Source organism: Schistocerca gregaria, chromosome 3, assembly GCF_023897955.1.
Source record: "Schistocerca gregaria isolate iqSchGreg1 chromosome 3, iqSchGreg1.2, whole genome shotgun sequence".
Classification (NCBI taxonomy): Eukaryota; Metazoa; Arthropoda; class Insecta; order Orthoptera; family Acrididae; genus Schistocerca; species Schistocerca gregaria.
The window spans coordinates 26,292,838-26,313,417 of NC_064922.1; the positions used below are offsets into that span (position 1 = coordinate 26,292,838).

General features: G+C 44.1%; 1 protein-coding gene and 12 non-coding genes across 13 annotated transcripts in view; all 13 read left to right on the forward strand.

Moving 5' to 3' along the window:
* The first annotated feature begins 540 nt into the window (after window positions 1–540).
* LOC126354119 (uncharacterized) overlaps window positions 541–20,580 on the forward strand; it is a 122,703-nt gene continuing 102,663 nt past the window's right edge. Inside the window, exons 1-2 of the mRNA XM_050003515.1 lie at window positions 541–1,207; window positions 15,760–16,446. Of these exons, the coding sequence (XP_049859472.1) occupies window positions 541–1,207; window positions 15,760–16,446 (1,354 nt within the window). The remainder of the gene's footprint in view (window positions 1,208–15,759; window positions 16,447–20,580) is intronic.
* Window positions 7,298–7,370, forward strand: Trnar-ucg (transfer RNA arginine (anticodon UCG)). Its single transcript has one exon. It is a non-coding gene; the product is annotated as a tRNA-Arg (tRNA).
* Window positions 7,821–7,893, forward strand: Trnak-cuu (transfer RNA lysine (anticodon CUU)). The gene has a single exon. It is a non-coding gene; the product is annotated as a tRNA-Lys (tRNA).
* Trnat-agu (transfer RNA threonine (anticodon AGU)) lies at window positions 8,229–8,300 on the forward strand. Its single transcript has one exon. It is a non-coding gene; the product is annotated as a tRNA-Thr (tRNA).
* On the forward strand, window positions 8,782–8,854 carry Trnar-ucg (transfer RNA arginine (anticodon UCG)). The gene has a single exon. It is a non-coding gene; the product is annotated as a tRNA-Arg (tRNA).
* Trnak-cuu (transfer RNA lysine (anticodon CUU)) lies at window positions 9,305–9,377 on the forward strand. The gene has a single exon. It is a non-coding gene; the product is annotated as a tRNA-Lys (tRNA).
* Window positions 9,716–9,787, forward strand: Trnat-agu (transfer RNA threonine (anticodon AGU)). The gene has a single exon. It is a non-coding gene; the product is annotated as a tRNA-Thr (tRNA).
* Trnar-ucg (transfer RNA arginine (anticodon UCG)) lies at window positions 10,266–10,338 on the forward strand. Its single transcript has one exon. It is a non-coding gene; the product is annotated as a tRNA-Arg (tRNA).
* Window positions 10,789–10,861, forward strand: Trnak-cuu (transfer RNA lysine (anticodon CUU)). Its single transcript has one exon. It is a non-coding gene; the product is annotated as a tRNA-Lys (tRNA).
* Window positions 11,777–11,849, forward strand: Trnar-ucg (transfer RNA arginine (anticodon UCG)). The gene has a single exon. It is a non-coding gene; the product is annotated as a tRNA-Arg (tRNA).
* Window positions 12,300–12,372, forward strand: Trnak-cuu (transfer RNA lysine (anticodon CUU)). The gene has a single exon. It is a non-coding gene; the product is annotated as a tRNA-Lys (tRNA).
* On the forward strand, window positions 13,297–13,369 carry Trnar-ucg (transfer RNA arginine (anticodon UCG)). The gene has a single exon. It is a non-coding gene; the product is annotated as a tRNA-Arg (tRNA).
* Window positions 14,230–14,301, forward strand: Trnat-agu (transfer RNA threonine (anticodon AGU)). Its single transcript has one exon. It is a non-coding gene; the product is annotated as a tRNA-Thr (tRNA).

A 20,580-nucleotide genomic window follows, 5' to 3' on the forward strand; every position in this document is an offset into this window, starting at 1 on the left:
GAAATTCATGATTGGCTTGATCAGGTACTTGGCATAAATTCTGATATGGTGCATACCACTCAGCTAGATACTGACAACTACTGTGTTTTCGTAAAGTTTTTGGATCCCGTTTCGGTCGATAAAATTATTGGAAAATTCGATTATCATGTCGAATTTTTGCATAGAGACGGCTCTACAAGTAAAGTGGCTATCAGGAGAGCTGATGCTCTTTATAGATCTGTGCGGGTGTTAAATTTACCTATCGAGATAGATAATGAGAAAATCAAGGTTGCCCTGTCTCAATATGGTGAGGTAAAGGATATATTTAACGAACGTTGGTCGAAGCAATTTAAAATTCAGAGCTTCAATGGTATTCGTTCGGTAGAGATGGAAGTAAAGACGAATATCCCGTCTCATATAACTGTTGACGGGCATAAAGCACACGTGATTTATACTGGTCAAACCCCTACGTGCCATATATGCAATGAATCGGGTCATTTAAGGCAGGACTGTCCCCGTCGTGTCTTTGTACTAAAAACAAATTTAGTCCAACGCCGCAAGATGACCTTGAGCGAAGTTTTGGCAACCGATAACACGGCCAAACAGGGTGAGGGTTCGGATCCTGTACTTAGTACTGGAACTACTGCTGTTGAAGGCAGTGATTTTCCACCCCTGGTAACACGCTTCAATTGTGATTCCTCTGCCCGTGAGTTAGACGTACTAACCAAGAAACGACCACTTGAACATACAGATGATCATTCTGATGATGACACCTCCCGACAATCTCCTGCTGTACGTAAACAGAAAGCTGGCGATGAAAATCTGCATGTGCCCCAAGACGAAATGCAAGTAGATTTAATTGCAGTTTCTGATACATCTCGCTCACTGCCAGAAAATGCAACGGCAGCTGCCGACAGCGAGAAAGTAGAAGTCCCCCAAGCAGTGACAACTTGCCCAGCTGTAAACAGCGATAATCAGCTGTTTACCGACGGGAAGTTCGCGGAAGCGGTAGAACAACAACACCGCGACACCGCAACAGCACAGCAACCGGCACCAGAGTGTAAACAAGTGAAAGTGTTTACTCCTGAACCGGAAAATAAGCAAACACCGTCGCAAGCGTCACATCAACCGAAGGTAGCATGTAAACAGCAGGCAGTGTTTACAAACCAGGTCTCTCTAGACACTGCTGCTGAAGCGGCCGCGTCGAGTGTTGCCACAACAAAATCAGGTCAGGGTTTTCAGGGCGTCCACCGCCGTACGCTAAAACCACAACCGAATCTTACTGTTTCTCGCACCCAAGCCAAACAAAAAGCGGATAAGTCGGACGTAAAATCACAGAAAAATATACGATATGAAATTGTCAGAGAAGGTGCTCCAGATGAGCCTCCTGACACACTCAATGTAGAACAGCCCCTCAGTACTAAGGCGCGGGATGACAATGGCAGACAAACTAACGTTTAGCGACCGTGTTACTAGGACTGCTACCAAGTTCTGAATGACTGTAGTTCTAAACCGGATTTCAGCATACCAAAAGTAGAACAGTTTTTTTTTTTTTTTTTTTTTTTTTTTTTTTTTTTTTTTTTTTTTTTTTTTGACCAACTTTGTCCGTGGCCAATAGCAAGTTAGGGATGCAAGCATACTCTATCACAACGATCAATATAAATAAAATTCGAACCTCATTAAAGCTAGCTGCTCTCAAGGAATTTTTGTATGACTCTGGAACCGATATCGCTTTGCTACAGGAGGTTGTAACGACGGAATTTGTAATACCAGGATACACCGCAATTGTTAACGTATCTTGTGACACACATACAGGAACAGCGGTTCTGCTCAGGGAAGGGATTCCCGTATCTCAAGTGGAGCGGTTGGAATCTGGAAGGGCAATTAGTATTAACGTTTTAGGTACCACATTGATTAACTTATACGCGCCCTCAGGAAATAGTAATAGACAGGACAGGGCAGCATTTTATAAAGAGGAACTTATATATTTATTACGTCGAAACCCAAACAGTTTTATAATGGGCGGTGATTTTAACTGCGTGTTAAATCGTAAAGATCAACAACCACATTTTAACGGTTCTTTAGAACTTAAACGCCTAGTAATCGACCTAAAACTAAAGGACGCATGGGAACTAAAATATCCAACGAAGGTTGAATATACGTATATAACACAGACTTCGCGCAGTAGAATAGACAGAATCTATGTTTCCCAAAACTTGGAAAGATGTCTACTAAATTCAGAAATCGTACCTGTATATTTTAGTGACCACTGCAGTATGAAGGCGTGCATTAATTTAGCTCCACAGCCGATTCAGATTTTTAGGAACCAGTGGCAGCTAAATGTCTCTCTCTTAAAAGAGCAAGATTTGGCAGACGCGGTATCGGATGCCTGGACCTTATGTCTGCGATCGATCGAGAGGCACCCCACAGTATTAGACTGGTGGCTTAAGGTTGCAAAGCCGAGACTGAGAAAAGTGTGTATCAGATACAGCAGAGAAAGAGCGTGGGAGTTAAAAAACTGTATGGAATTTTATTACAGTTTGTTGCGAGACCTCTATGAACAGGCAAACGTGTCAACCATTAGATTACAAGACATCAGACACACCAAAGCGAAATTACTCGCCATTAAACGACAACAGATGGAAGGTTTAAAACTGAAGTCAAAGGCGAAGTCGGTGGTAGATGATGAAACAACATCCTTATATCATCTGCTTCGGCATGCAAAGAATAGGCGACGCACTGTTATTAGTGAACTTAAAACCCCCAATGGGACGACACTGACGTCTCAGAAGGAGATTCTAAATGCAGTATACCAGTACTACTATGCATTATATTCCTCCAGCCCACCTCACGAGGGGTCTCTGCAAGAGTTTCTCAGTGTTTTATCCCCACAGTTGACAAGTTCTGAAAACGACGAAATCCTTTCTGAAGTCAGTAACGAAGAGGTTCGTGAGACAATAACCAAGTCCCCGATGAATAAATCTGCTGGACCCGACGGACTCCCTGTAGAATTTTACAGAAAGTTCTGGTTTTTAATTGGTGACACGTTTACATGCATTGTCAATGAGATTTTTAACGAGCAGACGATACCTGCAGATTTTAAAGATAGCAAAATTGTACTTCTACCGAAAAACAAAGGGACGAAAAGTTTAAACAATTACCGCCCTATTTCACTTTTAAACTCTGACTACAAAATAGTATGCAGGATTTTAAAAAAGAGACTTTCCCCTCTGACCGACAAATTAATTAGTCAACATCAGTCATGTGCAGCAAATAGAAGTATTTTTAATACGATTTCTGAATATAGAGACATCATCGCCTTAGCATCGGTTTCTAATATCAAATGTGCTTTACTTTTTATAGATTTTACTAAGGCTTTCGACTCGGTGAATCACCGCTTCCTATTTGAGGTACTGACAAAAATGGGACTCGTCCACAAAACAGTTAATGTTATAAAAAACGTTGCTACTGGTCTGAACGCTAAATTAGCTGTCAACTGTCAGCTGACGCGGCAAATTCAAATAAACCGTGGCATCCCACAGGGAAGTCCATTATCTATGTTTTTGTTTGTTGTGTCGTTAGAGCCCTTTTTAAGAAGTGTTCATGAAAGCTTAAAGGGCATAACTATAACTGGCAGGAAAACTGTAGTGAGAGCCTATGCTGACGATGTTGGTATCGTCATAAGAGGGCAAGATGATGTAATTCGACTAGGGGCCATTCTTCAAAACTACTGCCGCGCATCGGGTGTGACAACGAACGAAAATAAAAGTACAATCCTGGGAATGCGGGGTCTTGAACGGATACAAATCGATTGGGCGAAGTCAGTCACCACACATAAAACCCTGGGGACAATCCTGACGGCATGTCCAATGAGGATGACAGCCCTCAATTGGAAAGAGGTTTTAACAAAGATTCAAGGGGGACTTATTGAGAACTCACAACGACTTATGAACCAGGTTCAGAGGGTCAGGTTCATTAACTTATGCATTCTCTCAAAGGCATTCTATATGGCACAAGTTTTTCCCTTGCCGAAGTTGATAGCTCAGAAAATAATGTCGAGGGTTGCAAATTTCTTATGGAAGGGGGAAATCTTCAGGGTTAACCTAAGAACTGCGACTTTACATCCTAGAAATGGAGGCCTCGGACTGGTGGACATACGCAATAAAGCTTCTGCGCTTTTCATAAAAAGGTCTTTAAACATATTTCACGCCAACCCAGGCAGTATTACTACACAATTGTTTAAATGTGTCCAACCAGAAAGCCTTCAACCACCGGCAGACGTACAAAAAATTAACCCCCGACTGCGATACATTAGGATCTTATACACAGAATTGAGCTATGTTAACGAGAAACTCAGAACTTCACTGCACATTACAGCCAGAGATATCATGAGACAAAGACAACAATATGAAGGACAAAATAAAATTGCCACGAAATATATGAGTCACAACTGGGATGCAATTTGGGAGAATATTAGTTTTAACGGGCTCAATTCAGATGTGGTAACGGCATGGTACAAAGCCGTCAATAATATTGTCAGCACCAACGAGCGGCTTTATAAAATTGGGAAAGCTGAAACCCCCTTATGTCAGAAATGTAACCTAGTTGACACTGTGATTCATAGATTTACGTGTGCTGGAAATCTCAACAATTGGCATTGGCTCAGGAAAAGTCTTGCACTACTGCAACGAACGTCACCCAATTCCATTACTCCTATGGTGCTTTTCAGACCTGAAACTAAATATTACCCGAAAACCAAAAATAATGCAATACACTGGTTAATGGGACAGTTTGTCCATTACATTATCAATAAAATAGGTGGTGACGACGAAACGGAATTCAAGCTTTTTATGCAAATGGAGTACAGCAACATTCAGCAATATGCAGACCACAGGAAAATATATGGAAACATGTTGATCATTTTATTCGAACGAATAGGTGTTGGTTAAAGCGCACAGTCTAACACTAAATGTACTATTTTAGGGGTAATGAAGAAGTGAAGTATGAATCTACGTTCAAGATGAAGGAAATGCCTCTTCTTTTATCCATTCATGTTACGTCTGCAACCCAATAAGTGTCTCATAAATGCTTGATGTATATTGCAATATAATCACATGTTTAGTACTCGAATGTCTGTTGACTGAAAACTCGAATGACGGCTTTGCAATGAGATCTCCCCCCCAGACGTCGTACAACCAGTGCTCCTTACCACAATAAAGAGAGCAGGCGAAAAATATACACGACTATACCAGCTTTTCTATAACAATTAAAATGCACTGAAGGAGCCATTCGGTGGGAGTGATGGTGGGGGCATCGTGGCCAGGCCTCGAGTTCTTTGACCCCTGCCCTCGTTGTCCCCGTCATGCGCCTACTGATATGCATCCTTATAAAAAACAATAAAAAGCGGTCCAAGGCGCCAGACTAAAGGAAAAGTGGCTAGGATACCTGGCTTTAAAAAAATGAGAAACAAAAGTGGTTCAAAAAATAAATTAGCTCAGTGGTAGAGCACTGCTCTAATAAACCAGGGGAAAAAAAAAATAAAAAAAAAATGTGGCGCAACGGATAAGGCGTCTGACTACGGATCAGAAGATTCCAGGTTCGAATCCTGGCAGGGTCGGCATTTTGTTAGTTGGAGGTTCGTAGCTAGGCAATGCATTCGAATGTCTCCACCTTCGTGGAGTGCAATGTTAATCCTGAGCATCTCGCAGCTGCATCTCGAGACGATCGTGGTAAATATCGCTTCGTGCAAGCGTCAGCGTAAAAAAAAAAAAAAAAAAAAAAAAAAAAAAAAAGTGGTAGAGCGCTGGTCTGATAAACCAGGGTTCGTAAGTTCCATCCTCACAGAAGAAAGATGAATTTTGGAAATCAGCTCCGCGTCGAAAAAAAAAAAAAAAATGTTGGTAGAGCGGTGGACTGTAGTGGAGGATTCACAGTTATCCGTAGGTCGCTGGTTCAAATCCGGCCCAGAGGACTGTTTTTCTAATCTCATCAGCAAAGAGGCTCCAGAGAATGCCCACTGAGTCAGAACCTCCCTATGTTTTAAACCTATTTTAAAGGAAATTCATTTGCTCAGCTTGTAATAGCTAGTTGATAATCATGGGATTTTTAACCTTCGTGGGAAAAAGAGAAAAAAAAGAAAAAAAAAAAAAAGCTAGCTCAGTCGGTAGAGCGTCAGACTCTTAAACCCAGGGTCGTGGGTTCGAGCCAGACGCTGGGCGGAACGGAATTTTGTTCCGCTGCAGGTGTAAATCACCGAAAAAGAAAAAAAAAAAGAAAAAAAAAAAGAAAAAAACGAAAAAAAAAAAGAAAAAAAAAAGTCGGTAGAGCATGAGACTCTTAATCACAGGGTCGTGGGTTCGAGCCCTTCGCTGGGCGGAACGGAATTTTTCTCCACTGCAGATGTAAATTACCGATTTTCTGATTAACGTGATGTAATGGAAATAGCAACTTTAAAATTTGCCTACGTCTCAATCAGTCGCAAGAAAACTGTATTTGAAGGTGAAGGTGATTTTGTAGACATGTGTGAAAGTCATGTTTGAAGTGCAGGTGATTTTGTTTGGAGAGAACATCGGCTACGTGTCAGATGTGTATCCAAGCAGTAATGGGTCGCCATAGCTGCAAATATTAGTGAAAAATATGAAGTGTTGTCAGCTGAAGTCTGAAGATTCAGACGACCGTACGGACGAAGTACGCAAAAGTTCCGCTAGGCCGCGCCTCTTTAGCTCAGTGGTAGAGCACTGGTCTAGTAAACCAGGAGTCGTGAGTTCCATCCTTACAGGAGGAAGACGAATTTTGGAAATCAGTTGCGCGTCATGGCCGTATAGCAAACAGTATCTGTGATGGCGAACAATTAGCGAGAGGCGTTTTATTAAGAATTACTCTCAGATGTGATTAAGGCGAATGGCGCTGATAAAGCATTTGCCAAAGCGGTACGGCATAAGGTGGGACGAGGCATTCTGAATTACATGTTATAGATGTATTTCTCACAAATCTCTGAGCCTCCCGCGGTCGTCGTCTTCGTCGTCGTCGTCGTCGTCGTCGTCGTCGTCGTCGTCGTCGCCGCCGCCGCCGCTTCTGCAGAATTAGCAAATGGCCATCGTAGCAAATGCGGCGAGGGACACCCTGCCATCGATTCCGATTGCGCAAAGTGTGTGGTCTTGTTTTCCTGTCTATGTTTGGTCGGTCTCGTAAGAGGTTGAATGTAACGAATGGGTGGGAAAGAGTAAGGGGCAGCGGCTGTGTGGAACGAAAACACAATTCCTCAGGGGGTGTGAGCGTTTCGAGATGAATCGTATATAAGTTATACTTGGTCGTCAGTGACCGTGTGGCCTAATGGATAAGGCGTCGGACTTCGGATTCGAAGATTGCAGGTTCGAATCCTGTCACGGTCGTGTTTTTCCAGTTCTGGGAAACAAACATACCGTTTTAATGTAGCAATTGTGCAGTACGAAACCGTCTGAATGTTGCTGTTGACCATTTTGTGCTTGGAGATGGTCTTGAGCTTGAAACACACACAAGAAGACCGGTGTTAACTAGCGAAATGGTCGGCAGAGTGCCCTCACCGCGAGGTTTGACTGGCACTTGCACATCTAAAACAACGTCGGAAAGTAACTCGTTCGGCTTTTGAGTCACGTCAAGTATGTGTGTTAATTTTGACGCCGCTAGCTCTGCAGATTGTCATGCAATTCCTTTACCTCTCAGAAATGATTATGAAATAAAAGTGAAGTACGTGACGAGTGTCGTTAGGAAAACATTAGGCAGCATGGAGAGATTCTGTATGGGACCAACCAACCCAAACGAGTACTGTGTGATCTGCTACCCAGGAGGTACCCAACGAGGCAGCACGGCTAGCTCAGTCGGTAGAGCATGAGACTCTTAATCACAGGGTCGTGGGTTCGAGCCCTTCGCTGGGCGGAACGGAATTTTTCTCCACTGCAGATGTAAATTACCGATTTTCTGATTAACGTGATGTAATGGAAATAGCAACTTTAAAATTTGCCTACGTCTCAATCAGTCGCAAGAAAACTGTATTTGAAGGTGAAGGTGATTTTGTAGACATGTGAAAGTCATGTTCTGAAGTGCAGGTGGTTTTGTTTGGAGAGAACATCGGCTACGTGTCAGATGTGTAGCCAAGCAGTAATGGGTCGCCATAGCTGCTAATATTAGTCAAAAATATGAAGTGTTGTCACCTGAAGTCTGAAGATTCAGACGACCGTGCGGCGAAGTACGCTAAAGTTCCGCTAGGCCGCGCCTCTTTAGCTCAGTGGTAGAGCACTGGTCTAGTAAACCAGGAGTCGTGAGTTCCATCCTCACAGGAGGAAGACGAATTTTGGAAATCAGTTGCGCGTCATGGCCGTATAGCAAACAGTATCTGTGATGGCGAACAATTAGCGAGAGGCGTTTTATTAAGAATTACTCTCAGATGTGATTAAGGCGAATGGCGCTGATAAAGCATTTGCCAAAGCGGTACGGCATAAGGTGGGACGAGGCATTCTGAATTACATTTTATAGATGTATTTCTCACAAATCTCTGAGCCTCTCGCGGTCGTCGTTGTCGTCGTCGTCGTCGTCGCCGCCGCCGCCGCCGCTTCTGCAGAATTAGCAAACGGCCATCGATTCCGATTGCGCAAAGTGTGTGGTCTTGTTTTCCTGTCTATGTTTGGTCGGTCTCGTAAGAGGTTGAATGTAACGAATGGGTGGGAAAGAGTAAGGGGCAGCGGCTGTGTGGAACGAAAACACAATTCCTCAGGGGGTGTGAGCGTTTCGAGATGAATCGTATATAAGTTATACTTGGTCGTCAGGGACCGTGTGGCCTAATGGATAAGGCGTCGGACTTCGGATCCGAAGATTGCAGGTTCGAATCCTGTCACGGTCGTGTTTTTCCAGTTCTGAGAAACAAACATACCGTTTTAATGTAGCAATTGTGCAGTACGAAACCGTCTGAATGTTGCTGTTGACCATTTTGTGCTTGGAGATGGTCTTGAGCTTGAAACACACACAAGAATACCGGTTTTAACTAGCGAAATGGTCGGCAGAGTGCCCTCACCGCGAGGTTTGACTGGCACTTGCACATCTAAAACAACGTCGGAAAGTAACCCGTTCGGCTTTTGAGTCACGTCAAGTATGTGTGTTAATTTTGACGCCGCTAGCTCTGCAGATTGTCATGCAATTCCTTTACCTCTCAGAAATGATTATGAAATAAAAGTGAAGTACGTGACGAGTGTCGTTAGGAAAACATTAGGCAGCATGGAGAGATTCTGTATGGGACCAACCAACCCAAACGAGTACTGTGTGATCTGCTACCCAGGAGGTACCCAACGAGGCAGCACGGCTAGCTCAGTCGGTAGAGCATGAGACTCTTAATCACAGGGTCGTGGGTTCGAGCCCTTTGCTGGGCGGAACGGAATTTTTCTCCACTGCAGATGTAAATTACCGATTTTCTGATTAACGTGATGTAATGGAAATAGCAACTTTAAAATTTGCCTACGTCTCAATCAGTCGCAAGAAAACTGTATTTGTAGGTGAAGGTGATTTTGTAGACATGTGTGAAAGTCATGTTCTGAAGTGCAGGTGATTTTGTTTGGAGAGAACATCGGCTACGTGTCAGATGTGTATCCAAGCAGTAATGGGTCGCCATAGCTGCAAATATTAGTGAAAAATATGAAGTGTTGTCAGCTGAAGTCTGAAGATTCAGACGACCGTACGGACGAAGTACGCAAAAGTTCCGCTAGGCCGCGCCTCTTTAGCTCAGTGGTAGAGCACTGGTCTAGTAAACCAGGAGTCGTGAGTTCCATCCTCACAGGAGGAAGACGAATTTTGGAAATCAGTTGCGCGTCATGGCCGTATAGCAAACAGTATCTGTGATGGCGAACAATTAGCGAGAGGCGTTTTATTAAGAATTACTCTCAGATGTGATTAAGGCGAATGGCGCTGATAAAGCATTTGCCAAAGCGGTACGGCATAAGGTGGGACCAGGCATTCTGAATTACATTTTATAGATGTATTTCTCACAAATCTCTGAGCCTCTCGCGGTCGTCGTCGTCGTCGTCGTCGTCGTCGCCGCCGCCGCCGCTTCTGCAGAATTAGCAAACGGCCATCGATTCCGATTGCGCAAAGTGTGTGGTCTTGTTTTCCTGTCTATGTTTGGTCGGTCTCGTAAGAGGTTGAATGTAACGAATGGGTGGGAAAGAGTAAGGGGCAGCGGCTGTGTGGAACGAAAACACAATTCCTCAGGGGGTGTGAGCGTTTCGAGATGAATCGTATACAAGTTATACTTGGTCGTCAGTGACCGTGTCGCCTAATGGATAAGGCGTCGGACTTCGGATCCGAAGATTGCAGGTTCGAATCCTGTCACGGTCGTGCTTTTCCAGTTCTGGGAAACAAACATACCGTTTTAATGTAGCAATTGTGCAGTACGAAACCGTCTGAATGTTGCTGTTGACCATTTTGTGCTTGGAGATGATCTTGAGCTTGAAACACACACAAGAAGACCGGTTTTAACTAGCGAAATGGTCGGCAGAGTGCCCTCACCGCGAGGTTTGACTGGCACTTGCACATCTAAAACAACGTCGGAAAGTAACTCGTTCGGCTTTCGAGTCACGTCAAGTATGTGTGTTAATTTTGACGCCGCTAGCTCTGCAGATTGTCATGCAATTCCTTTACCTCTCAGAAATGATTATGAAATAAAAGTGAAGTACGTGACGAGTGTCGTTAGGAAAACATTAGGCAGCATGGAGAGATTCTGTATGGGACCAACCAACCCAAACGAGTAATGTGTGATCTGCTACCCAGGAGGTACCCAACGAGGCAGCACGGCTAGCTCAGTCGGTAGAGCATGAGACTCTTAATCACAGGGTCGTGGGTTCGAGCCCTTCGCTGGGCGGAACGGAATTTTTCTCCACTGCAGATGTAAATTACCGATTTTCTGATTAACGTGATGTAATGGAAATAGCAACTTTAAAATTTGCCTACGTCTCAATCAGTCGCAAGAAAACTGTATTTGAAGGTGAAGGTGATTTTGTAGACATGTGAAAGTCATGTTCTGAAGTGCAGGTGGTTTTGTTTAGAGAACATCGGCTACGTGTCAGATGTGTAGCCAAGCAGTAATGGGTCGCCATAGCTGCTAATATTAGTCAAAAATATGAAGTGTTGTCAGCTGAAGTCTGATGATTCAGACGACCGTGCGGCGAAGTACGCAAAAGTCCCGCTAGGCCGCGCCTCTTTAGCTCAGTGGTAGAGCACTGGTCTAGTAAACCAGGAGTCGTGAGTTCCATCCTTACAGGAGGAAGACGAATTTTGGAAATCAGTTGCGCGTCATGGCCGTATAGCAAACAGTATCTGTGATGGCGAACAATTAGCGAGAGGCGTTTTATTAAGAATTACTCTCAGATGTGATTAAGGCGAATGGCGCTGATAAAGCATTTGCCAAAGCGGTACGGCATAAGGTGGGACGAGGCATTCTGAATTACATTTTATAGATGTATTTCTCACAAATCTCTGAGCCTCCCGCGGTCGTCGTCTTCGTCGTCGTCGTCGTCGTCGTCGTCGCCGCTTCTGCAGAATTAGCAAATGGCCATCGTAGCAAATGCGGCGAGGGACACCCTGCCATCGATTCCGATTGCGCAAAGTGTGTGGTCTTGTTTTCCTGTCTATGTTTGGTCGGTCTCGTAAGAGGTTGAATGTAACGAATGGGTGGGAAAGAGTAAGGGGCAGCGGCTGTGTGGAACGAAAACACAATTCCTCAGGGGGTGTGAGCGTTTCGAGATGAATCGTATATAAGTTATACTTGGTCGTCAGTGACCGTGTGGCCTAATGGATAAGGCGTCGGACTTCGGATCCGAAGATTGCAGGTTCGAATCCTGTCACTGTCGTGTTTTTCCAGTTCTGAGAAACAAACATACCGTTTTAATGTAGCAATTGTGCAGTACGAAACCGTCTGAATGTTGCTGTTGACCATTATGTGCTTGGAGATGATCTTGAGCTTGAAACACACACAAGAAGACCGGTGTTAACTAGCGAAATGGTCGGCAGAGTGCCTTCACCGCGAGGTTTGACTGGCACTTGCACATCTAAAACAACGTCGGAAAGTAACTCGTCCGGCTTTTGAGTCACGTCAAGTATGTGTGTTAATTTTGACGCCGCTAGCTCTGCAGATTGTCATGCAATTCCTTTACCTCTCAGAAATGATTATGAAATAAAAGTGAAGTACGTGACGAGTGTCGTTAGGAAAACATTAGGCAGCATGGAGAGATTCTGTATGGGACCAACCAACCCAAACGAGTACTGTGTGATCTGCTACCCAGGAGGTACCCAACGAGGCAGCACGGCTAGCTCAGTCGGTAGAGCATGAGACTCTTAATCACAGGGTCGTGGGTTCGAGCCCTTCGCTGGGCGGAACGGAATTTTTCTCCACTGCAGATGTAAATTACCGATTTTCTGATTAACGTGATGTAATGGAAATAGCAACTTTAAAATTTGCCTACGTCTCAATCAGTCGCAAGAAAACTGTATTTGAAGGTGAAGGTGATTTTGTAGACATGTGAAAGTCATGTTCTGAAGTGCAGGTGGTTTTGTTTGGAGAGAAGATCGGCTACGTGTCAGATGTGTAGCCAAGCAGTAATGGGTCGCCATAGCTGCTAATATTAGTCAAAAATATGAAGTGTTGTCAGCTGAAGTCTGAAGATTCAGACGACCGTACGGACGAAGTACGCAAAAGTTCCGCTAGGCCGCGCCTCTTTAGCTCAGTGGTAGAGCACTGGTCTAGTAAACCAGGAGTCGTGAGTTCCATCCTTACAGGAGGAAGACGAATTTTGGAAATCAGTTGCGCGTCATGGCCGTATAGCAAACAGTATCTGTGATGGCGAACAATTAGCGAGAGGCGTTTTATTAAGAATTACTCTCAGATGTGATTAAGGCGAATGGCGCTGATAAAGCATTTGCCAAAGCGGTACGGCATAAGGTGGGACGAGGCATTCTGAATTACATTTTATAGATGTATTTCTCACAAATCTCTGAGCCTCCCGCGGTCGTCGTCTTCGTCGTCGTCGTCGTCGTCGTCGTCGCCGTCGCCGCTTCTGCAGAATTAGCAAATGGCCATCGTAGCAAATGCGGCGAGGGACACCCTGCCATCGATTCCGATTGCGCGAAGTGTGTGGTCTTGTTTTCCTATCTATGTTTGGTCGGTCTCGTAAGAGGTTGAATGTAACGAATGGGTGGGAAAGAGTAAGGGGCAGCGGCTGTGTGGAACGAAAACACAATTCCTCAGGGGGTGTGAGCGTTTCGAGATGAATCGTATATAAGTTATACTTGGTCGTCAGTGACTGTGTGTCCTAATGGATAAGGCGTCGGACTTCGGATCCGAAGATTGCAGGTTCGAATCCTGTCACGGTCGTGTTTTTCCAGTTCTGAGAAACAAACATACCGTTTTAATGTAGCAATTGTGCAGTACGAAACCGTCTGAATGTTGCTGTTGACCATTTTGTGCTTGAAGATGGTCTTGAGCTTGAAACACACACAAGAAGACCGGTGTTAACTAGCGAAAAGGTCGGCAGAGTGCCCTCACCGCGAGGTTTGACTGGCACTTGCACATCTAAAACAACGTCGGAAAGTAACTCGTTCGGCTTTTGAGTCACGTCAAGTATGTGTGTTAATTTTGACGCCGCTAGCTCTGCAGATTGTCATGCAATTCCTTTACCTCTCAGAAATGATTATGAAATAAAAGTGAAGTACGTGACGAGTGTCGTTAGGAAAACATTAGGCAGCATGGAGAGATTCTGTATGGGACCAACCAACCCAAACGAGTACTGTGTGATCTGCTACCCAGGAGGTACCCAACGAGGCAGCACGGTTAGCTCAGTCGGTAGAGCATGAGACTCTTAATCACAGGGTCGTGGGTTCGAGCCCTTCGCTGGGCGGAACGGAATTTTTCTCCACTGCAGATGTAAATTACCGATTTTCTGATTACGTGATGTAATGGAAATAGCAACTTTAAAATTTGCCTACGTCTCAATCAGTCGCAAGAAAACTGTATTTGAAGGTGAAGGTGATTTTGTAGACATGTGTGAAAGTCATGTTCTGAAGTGCAGGTGATTTTGTTTGGAGAGAACATCGGCTACGTGTCAGATGTGTAGCCAAGCAGTAATGGGTCGCCATAGCTGCTAATATTAGTCAAAAATATGAAGTGTTGTCAGCTGAAGTCTGAAGATTCAGACGACCGTACGGACGAAGTACGCAAAAGTTCCGCTAGGCCGCGCCTCTTTAGCTCAGTGGTAGAGCACTGGTCTAGTAAACCAGGAGTCGTGAGTTCCATCCTCACAGGAGGAAGACGAATTTTGGAAATCAGTTGCGCGTCATGGCCGTATAGCAAACAGTATCTGTGATGGCGAACAATTAGCGAGAGGCGTTTTATTAAGAATTACTCTCAGATGTGATTAAGGCGAATGGCGCTGATAAAGCATTTGCCAAAGCGGTACGGCATAAGGTGGGACGAGGCATTCTGAATTACATTTTATAGTTGTATTTCTCACAAATCTCTGAGCCTCCCGCGGTCGTCGTCTTCGTCGTCGTCGTCGTCGTCGTCGTCGCCGCCGCCGCTTCTGCAGAATTAGCAAACGGCCATCGTAGCAAATGCGGCGAGGGACACCCTGCCATCGATTCCGATTGCGCAAAGTGTGTGGTCTTGTTTTCCTGTCTATGTTTGGTCGGTCTCGTAAGAGGTTGAATGTAACGAATGGGTGGGAAAGAGTAAGGGGCAGCGGCTGTGTGGAACGAAAACACAATTCCTCAGGGGGTGTGAGCGTTTCGAGATGAATCGTATATAAGTTATACTTGGTCGTCAGTGACCGTGTGGCCTAATGGACACATTCTGGCTTTAGCCGTCGCCGCGGTCGGACGTGCTTGTTGTTTACTCCGCGTACGTTAGCGCTATCGCCGGTGTTTGGTGTTTACGTGAAGTTAGCTGTACATTTTCGCTGTTATTTTTTGAGTGGTGTCTCTGATAAGTGTTTTTATAGTGCTTTCGTCCGTTCCACGTTTCGTGCTTCGCCGCAATTTCGGTTGTTGCCGGAATTTCGTCGGAACCGACGACCATGTCTGACACCGTCAGGAAGAATACTTTAGTCTTCTCGTTCGAGAAAGGAACACGGCCGGTCCAACCCACTGCGCTGGAAATCCACGATTGGCTGACTGAGGTAATCGGTATTAATTCTGACTCTGTTCATACCACGCAATTAGATGCTGAAAAATACTGTGTTTTTGTTAAATTTCTGAACTCAGTGACAGTCGATAAGTTGCTTGCCAAATGGGGTAATTCCGTCGAATTTGTTCATCGAGACGGTTCGAAAAGTAATGTCTCTGTACGAAAAGCTGATATCATGTACACCAATGTCAGGATTTTGAATGTTCCAATTGAAATTGATAATCAGTTGATCAAGGACGCTCTATCTAAATATGGCGAAGTTAAATCTATCTATAACGAAAGATGGTCGAAGCTATACAAGATACAGTGTTTTAATGGCATTAGATCCGTTGAAATGGAGGTGAAAGCCAACATTCCGTCCCATATATCCGTTGCAGGCCATAAAGCACATGTTGTGTATTCTGGTCAGGAGCGCACGTGCAATATTTGCAATGAGACAGGTCATTTCCGACAAGATTGTCCGCGCCGTGTTTTTGTTCTTCGGAACAATCTAACACAGCGTCAAAAACTGACCCTCAGCGATGTCTTACCAAATAGCACTTCCCTTCTTTCGGTTAACGACAGTGGTGCATGTACTTCTGCAGTGCCCGCCATAACTACTACGGAGTTCCCTCCCCTGAGCGTCATTACATCACACCCTTCTGTTCCCGGTTGCGATCTCCAGAATAAGAAGCGACCGTTGGAAACGACCGATGACGGCTCGGACGGCGAGTCCGCCCGTAATTCGCCTTCCACCCGCAAGCAGAAGCAGTGTAATGCGGATGTGCTCGAGGAAACAAACAGTACATGTATTGACGTGACGACAGCCGCTGAGGCAACCCGGCCGCTGTCGGCGGCTGAACAGGTACAAACGGTCCACGGAGGGGACGCAGTAACGATTGTCGCGGAGACGGAAGAGGCGCACTCCGAAGCACAAGAGGTGACGGAGCGGAACCCAACTCAAGAACTTACAGACCCACAAACCGCCGACTCAGTCAGTGCTCTGGAGCTAGTGACGGAAGAACAAGGAAATGGCACTCGTAAAAAGGACGCTGTTGAGGCAGCTTCGGTCACAACGGTGGTAAAGATAGACAATCCGAATGACGGCGCGTTGAACCAAGATGTCCGAAGACGCCGACTCAAACCGCTACCTACTCTCAAAGCTTCCCGTAACCAAAGCAAACAACAACCAGCGCAAGAGGAAGCGACGGCCAAGAACGTCTTGTATGAAATCATCACGGAAAGACCTAAGGAGGTACCTTCAAGTGACATTAGTGATGCAAAGCCCCTCGGTAAAACTAAAACCCGAGATGTTCGGAATCCTGCACCAAAATGAGGCTGTAAGATGAAAAAAAAAGGGATTTTGTTGAACCAGTTTCATTTCTAATTGTACTACTGTCTTAGTCATATTTCAGAGGAACCAGATGAAGTGTTTACCGAGCTTCAAATACTGCTATTCTTTTAGATGATTGTTTAAGCGGAGTCGTTTCTCTCTTCTAGAAGCTGCACATCTCTTTTCTTTTTTTTTTTTTACTATTTTGTTATCTTTTTAATCACTTATTTACTTTTTATGCAAACTAAATGTCCCAGGCATATACAATTACGACTATCAATATTAACAGGATTACATCCGTGACTAAAGTTACAGCGCTCAAGGATTATTTATATGAGTCAGGGACGGACATTGCTTTCCTACAGGAAGTAGTGCTGACTAATCTTACAGTGCCTGGATATTTGGCGATTTTAAATGTCTCACTTGACACCAACGTCGGTACAGCAATTTTAGTCAGGGAGGGGATTCCTGTCTCGGATATCGAGAGGTTGGACTCCGGCAGAGCGATAGGTATAAAAGTCTTTGGTTCTACCCTTATCAATCTGTATGCCCCTTCTGGCACATCCAATAGAATGGAAAGAGCACAGTTCTATAAAGAAGAAATCATTTATTTATTACGGAAAAACCCAAAAGACCTTATAATAGGCGGTGATTTTAATTGTGTGATAAATAAGAAAGACCAGGTTCCGAATTTTAATAACTGCAGTGAACTGAAGCGTTTCGTCACTGTTTTACAGCTTAAAGATGCTTGGGAAATAATGTATCCCACTTTTGTGGCATTTACATTCCTAGGTCCTCACTCACGTAGCAGGATCGACAGACTCTACATATCGCAAAGTCTAGTTAGCTCCTTCATTAAAGCAGAGACGATTCCAGTTTACTTTTCTGATCATAGCTCCGTGCTAGCTTCCATCAACCTTACTGCGCAACCCACTCGCCGTTTTAGAAGTTCATGGCACCTTAATACGTCACTGATGCAGGACGACGGATTAGAAGAAAGTTTGACAGAAGCGTGGGCATTGTGCCTCCGCTCTGCAGATAGACACGTCTCAGTACTAGACTGGTGGTGCAACAGGGCAAAGCCTAAACTGAGAAAAGTTCTCATCCAGTATAGTGTACAACGATCGAAAGACTTGAAAAATTCCATCGAATTTTATTATACCATGCTGCGAAATTTATATGAGCAGGCAAACACTTCCAATGTCCGTCTGGCAGATATCAAGCAAACTAAGGCCAAATTGCTCAGTCTTAAAAGACAGCAGATGGAGGGTCTGAAATTAAAATCCAAGGCTAAGACAGTCGTGGAGGATGAACATGCTTCCTTGTACCATCTACTGAAGCACGAAAGAAACAGGAGACGCACCTTCATTGATGGACTTCAGTCTGAAACTGGCGAGACACTCACGACTCAGAGAGACATCGTCAATGCAGTGCACAAATATTACGAAGACCTATACACTGCCAACCCGGTATGTGAAGAGTCCTTCGATGAGTTCCTTAGTTACATAGCTCCACAGGTCTCGGACGAGGAAAACGAAGACCTTCTCGTTGAGTGTACTAACGAAGATATCCACAGAATCATCTGCAAATCTCCTCTGAGGAAATCGCCGGGACCGGATGGTTTGCCTGTTGAATTTTATAAACGATACTGGCCACTGATTGGTGACATGTTTACCCGAATGACGAACGAGGTGCTTCAGGGAAAGCATTTACCTGCTGTTTTTAAAGAGAGCACAATAGTACTAATCCCAAAAAATGCTGCAAAAAGAAACCTCAACAACTTTCGTCCTATCTCCCTGTTAAACTCCGATTATAAAATCATCGGCAGAATTTTAAACAACAGACTCTCACAGTTGGCCAAAAAGATAGTAAGTCCATACCAGTCCTGTGTGCCTACCAAGAGCATTTTCAAAAGCATAGCTGAATATAGAGATATAATTGCAATCACTGCTGTGACCACCATAAAATGTGCTATCATGTTTATTGACTTCCAGAAAGCATTTGATCGTGTGGATCATAGATTCCTTAGTGCCACACTGAACAAAATAGGTTTTAATGAGCGAGTCGTAAGTGTGATCAGAAATGTTGCAACAGGCATCAGCGCTTGTATATCAGTTAACTGCCAGAGGAGAAAGCAGATTCAGATCAGGCGCGGCGTTCCTCAAGGAAGCCCCCTTTCCATGTTCCTATTCGTGCTTTCATTAGAACCTTTCCTCCGCAGTGTTCATGCCACTCTAACTGGCATCACATTATCTGGTCACCGAACAGTCATAAACGCCTATGCCGATGATGTCGGAGTCGTCCTGCGAAATCCCGACGACATTTTGAAATTGGAAACGCTAATTAAAAAGTACTGTAGAGTCTCCGGAGCAGGTGTCAACGCAAACAAAAGCAAACTCCTAAACCTGCGGGGTTTTCAACATTCCACCTTAGCCTGGGCCACAATGGTCACCCAATGCAAAGCACTAGGAATAACACTGACACCTTGTCCGTTAAAAATGGCAGCTATCAATTGGAGAAATACGTCGGGACAACTTCTTGGAACAACAAGAGAAAACCTCCACCGTAACTTGAACCAAGTTCAGAGGGTGATTTTCATTAACCACTGCATTCTCTCCAGGAGTTACTTTATAGCACAGATCTTCCCACTACCGAAAATGATTGGAAAAAAGATAATGTCTACCATTGCCAGCTATCTTTGGAGAGGGGATATATTCAGAGTCGACGCAAAAACTGCGACCTTAGATCCCAGGAATGGAGGTTTGGGGTTAGTTGACATCAGAAATAAGGCGTCTGCGCTTTTTATAAAAAGGACCGCCACTATCCTTAGCGACCACGCTGATAGCATTACAACTAAATTATTTGAAATTGTCAGGCCTGCCAGTTTACAGGCGCCGGTGAATGTGCAAAAAATAAATAACCGGCTCCAGTACGTTCGTGTATATTTTGTGGAATTCAGCTATCTCGGCGGTGTCATCATCAACTCACGACGGATCACGGCCCGCGATATTCTGTCCCATCGAAAGAAAATGGAGGGGAGAAACAAATTGGAAAGTAAATACCCACACACTGATTGGGACGCCATATGGAAAAATATTAATATGCGTGGTCTACCATCGGACGTCAAGTCAGCGTGGTATAAAACAGTGAATGAGACCGTAAGCACCAATGAAAGGTTACATGCAATCGGCGTTAGCGACACTAACCTATGTCTCAAATGTAAATTGATCGACACGTTAGTGCACAGATTCACGTGCGGTGGCAATCTACAACTCTGTAATTGGATTAGGGAACAACTGGCTTTTCTTACGAGATCTTCGGTGGAAAATTTTCCCCCTGTTACATTCCTCAGGCCTCAGACTTGCTATTTTCCAGCAGCAAAAAACAACTCGGTCCATTGGTTAATGGGACACTATGTGAATTACGTAATTAATCACCTGGGAAATGACAATTCCACTGATTTTTACATGTACTTGAAGTGTGCTTTTTATAACGCCCTGAAATATAAAGACCACAAGAAAAACTACGGCAATATGCTTAAAATTGTATTCGAGCGACTGGGCATTGGTTGACAAGCCAACGAGATAAACAAAAATCGTTTATTTAAGCGAAACGACGCTTAAACAAAAACAATTGGGGAGAAGTACACTTTTACAGTTTCATATTACAATCACTTATCTTCTGCTGGCAAAGAAGGCTATTTTGTTTATTGCACAGAAGAAGCCGAAGCCGAAAGCCAGTATCGCAGGGTTAAAGATAAATTGTTTTCTTATACATTCATTTTATGACTGAGAAGGAAGTCTCATTTGTTTCCATGGAAGGGAACATACTTTTTTATTATTATTATTAATCTCAAGAAGGAAAGGAGGCTATGGAATTAGTGCCTTAACATAAAATTCCTTCTTCACATTCCATGAAGATTTTTCTTTTACAATAAAAAAATAACAAACAAACAAAAATAATAATAATAACAATAAAAAAAAACTAAACAGAAATTAAAAAAAAATAATATACAGGTTCAGGGTCCACTACTTCCCACAACTTTATTATATATTACAAAGAAGTATGCTAGGTTGCCGAGAAGCAGTGGGAA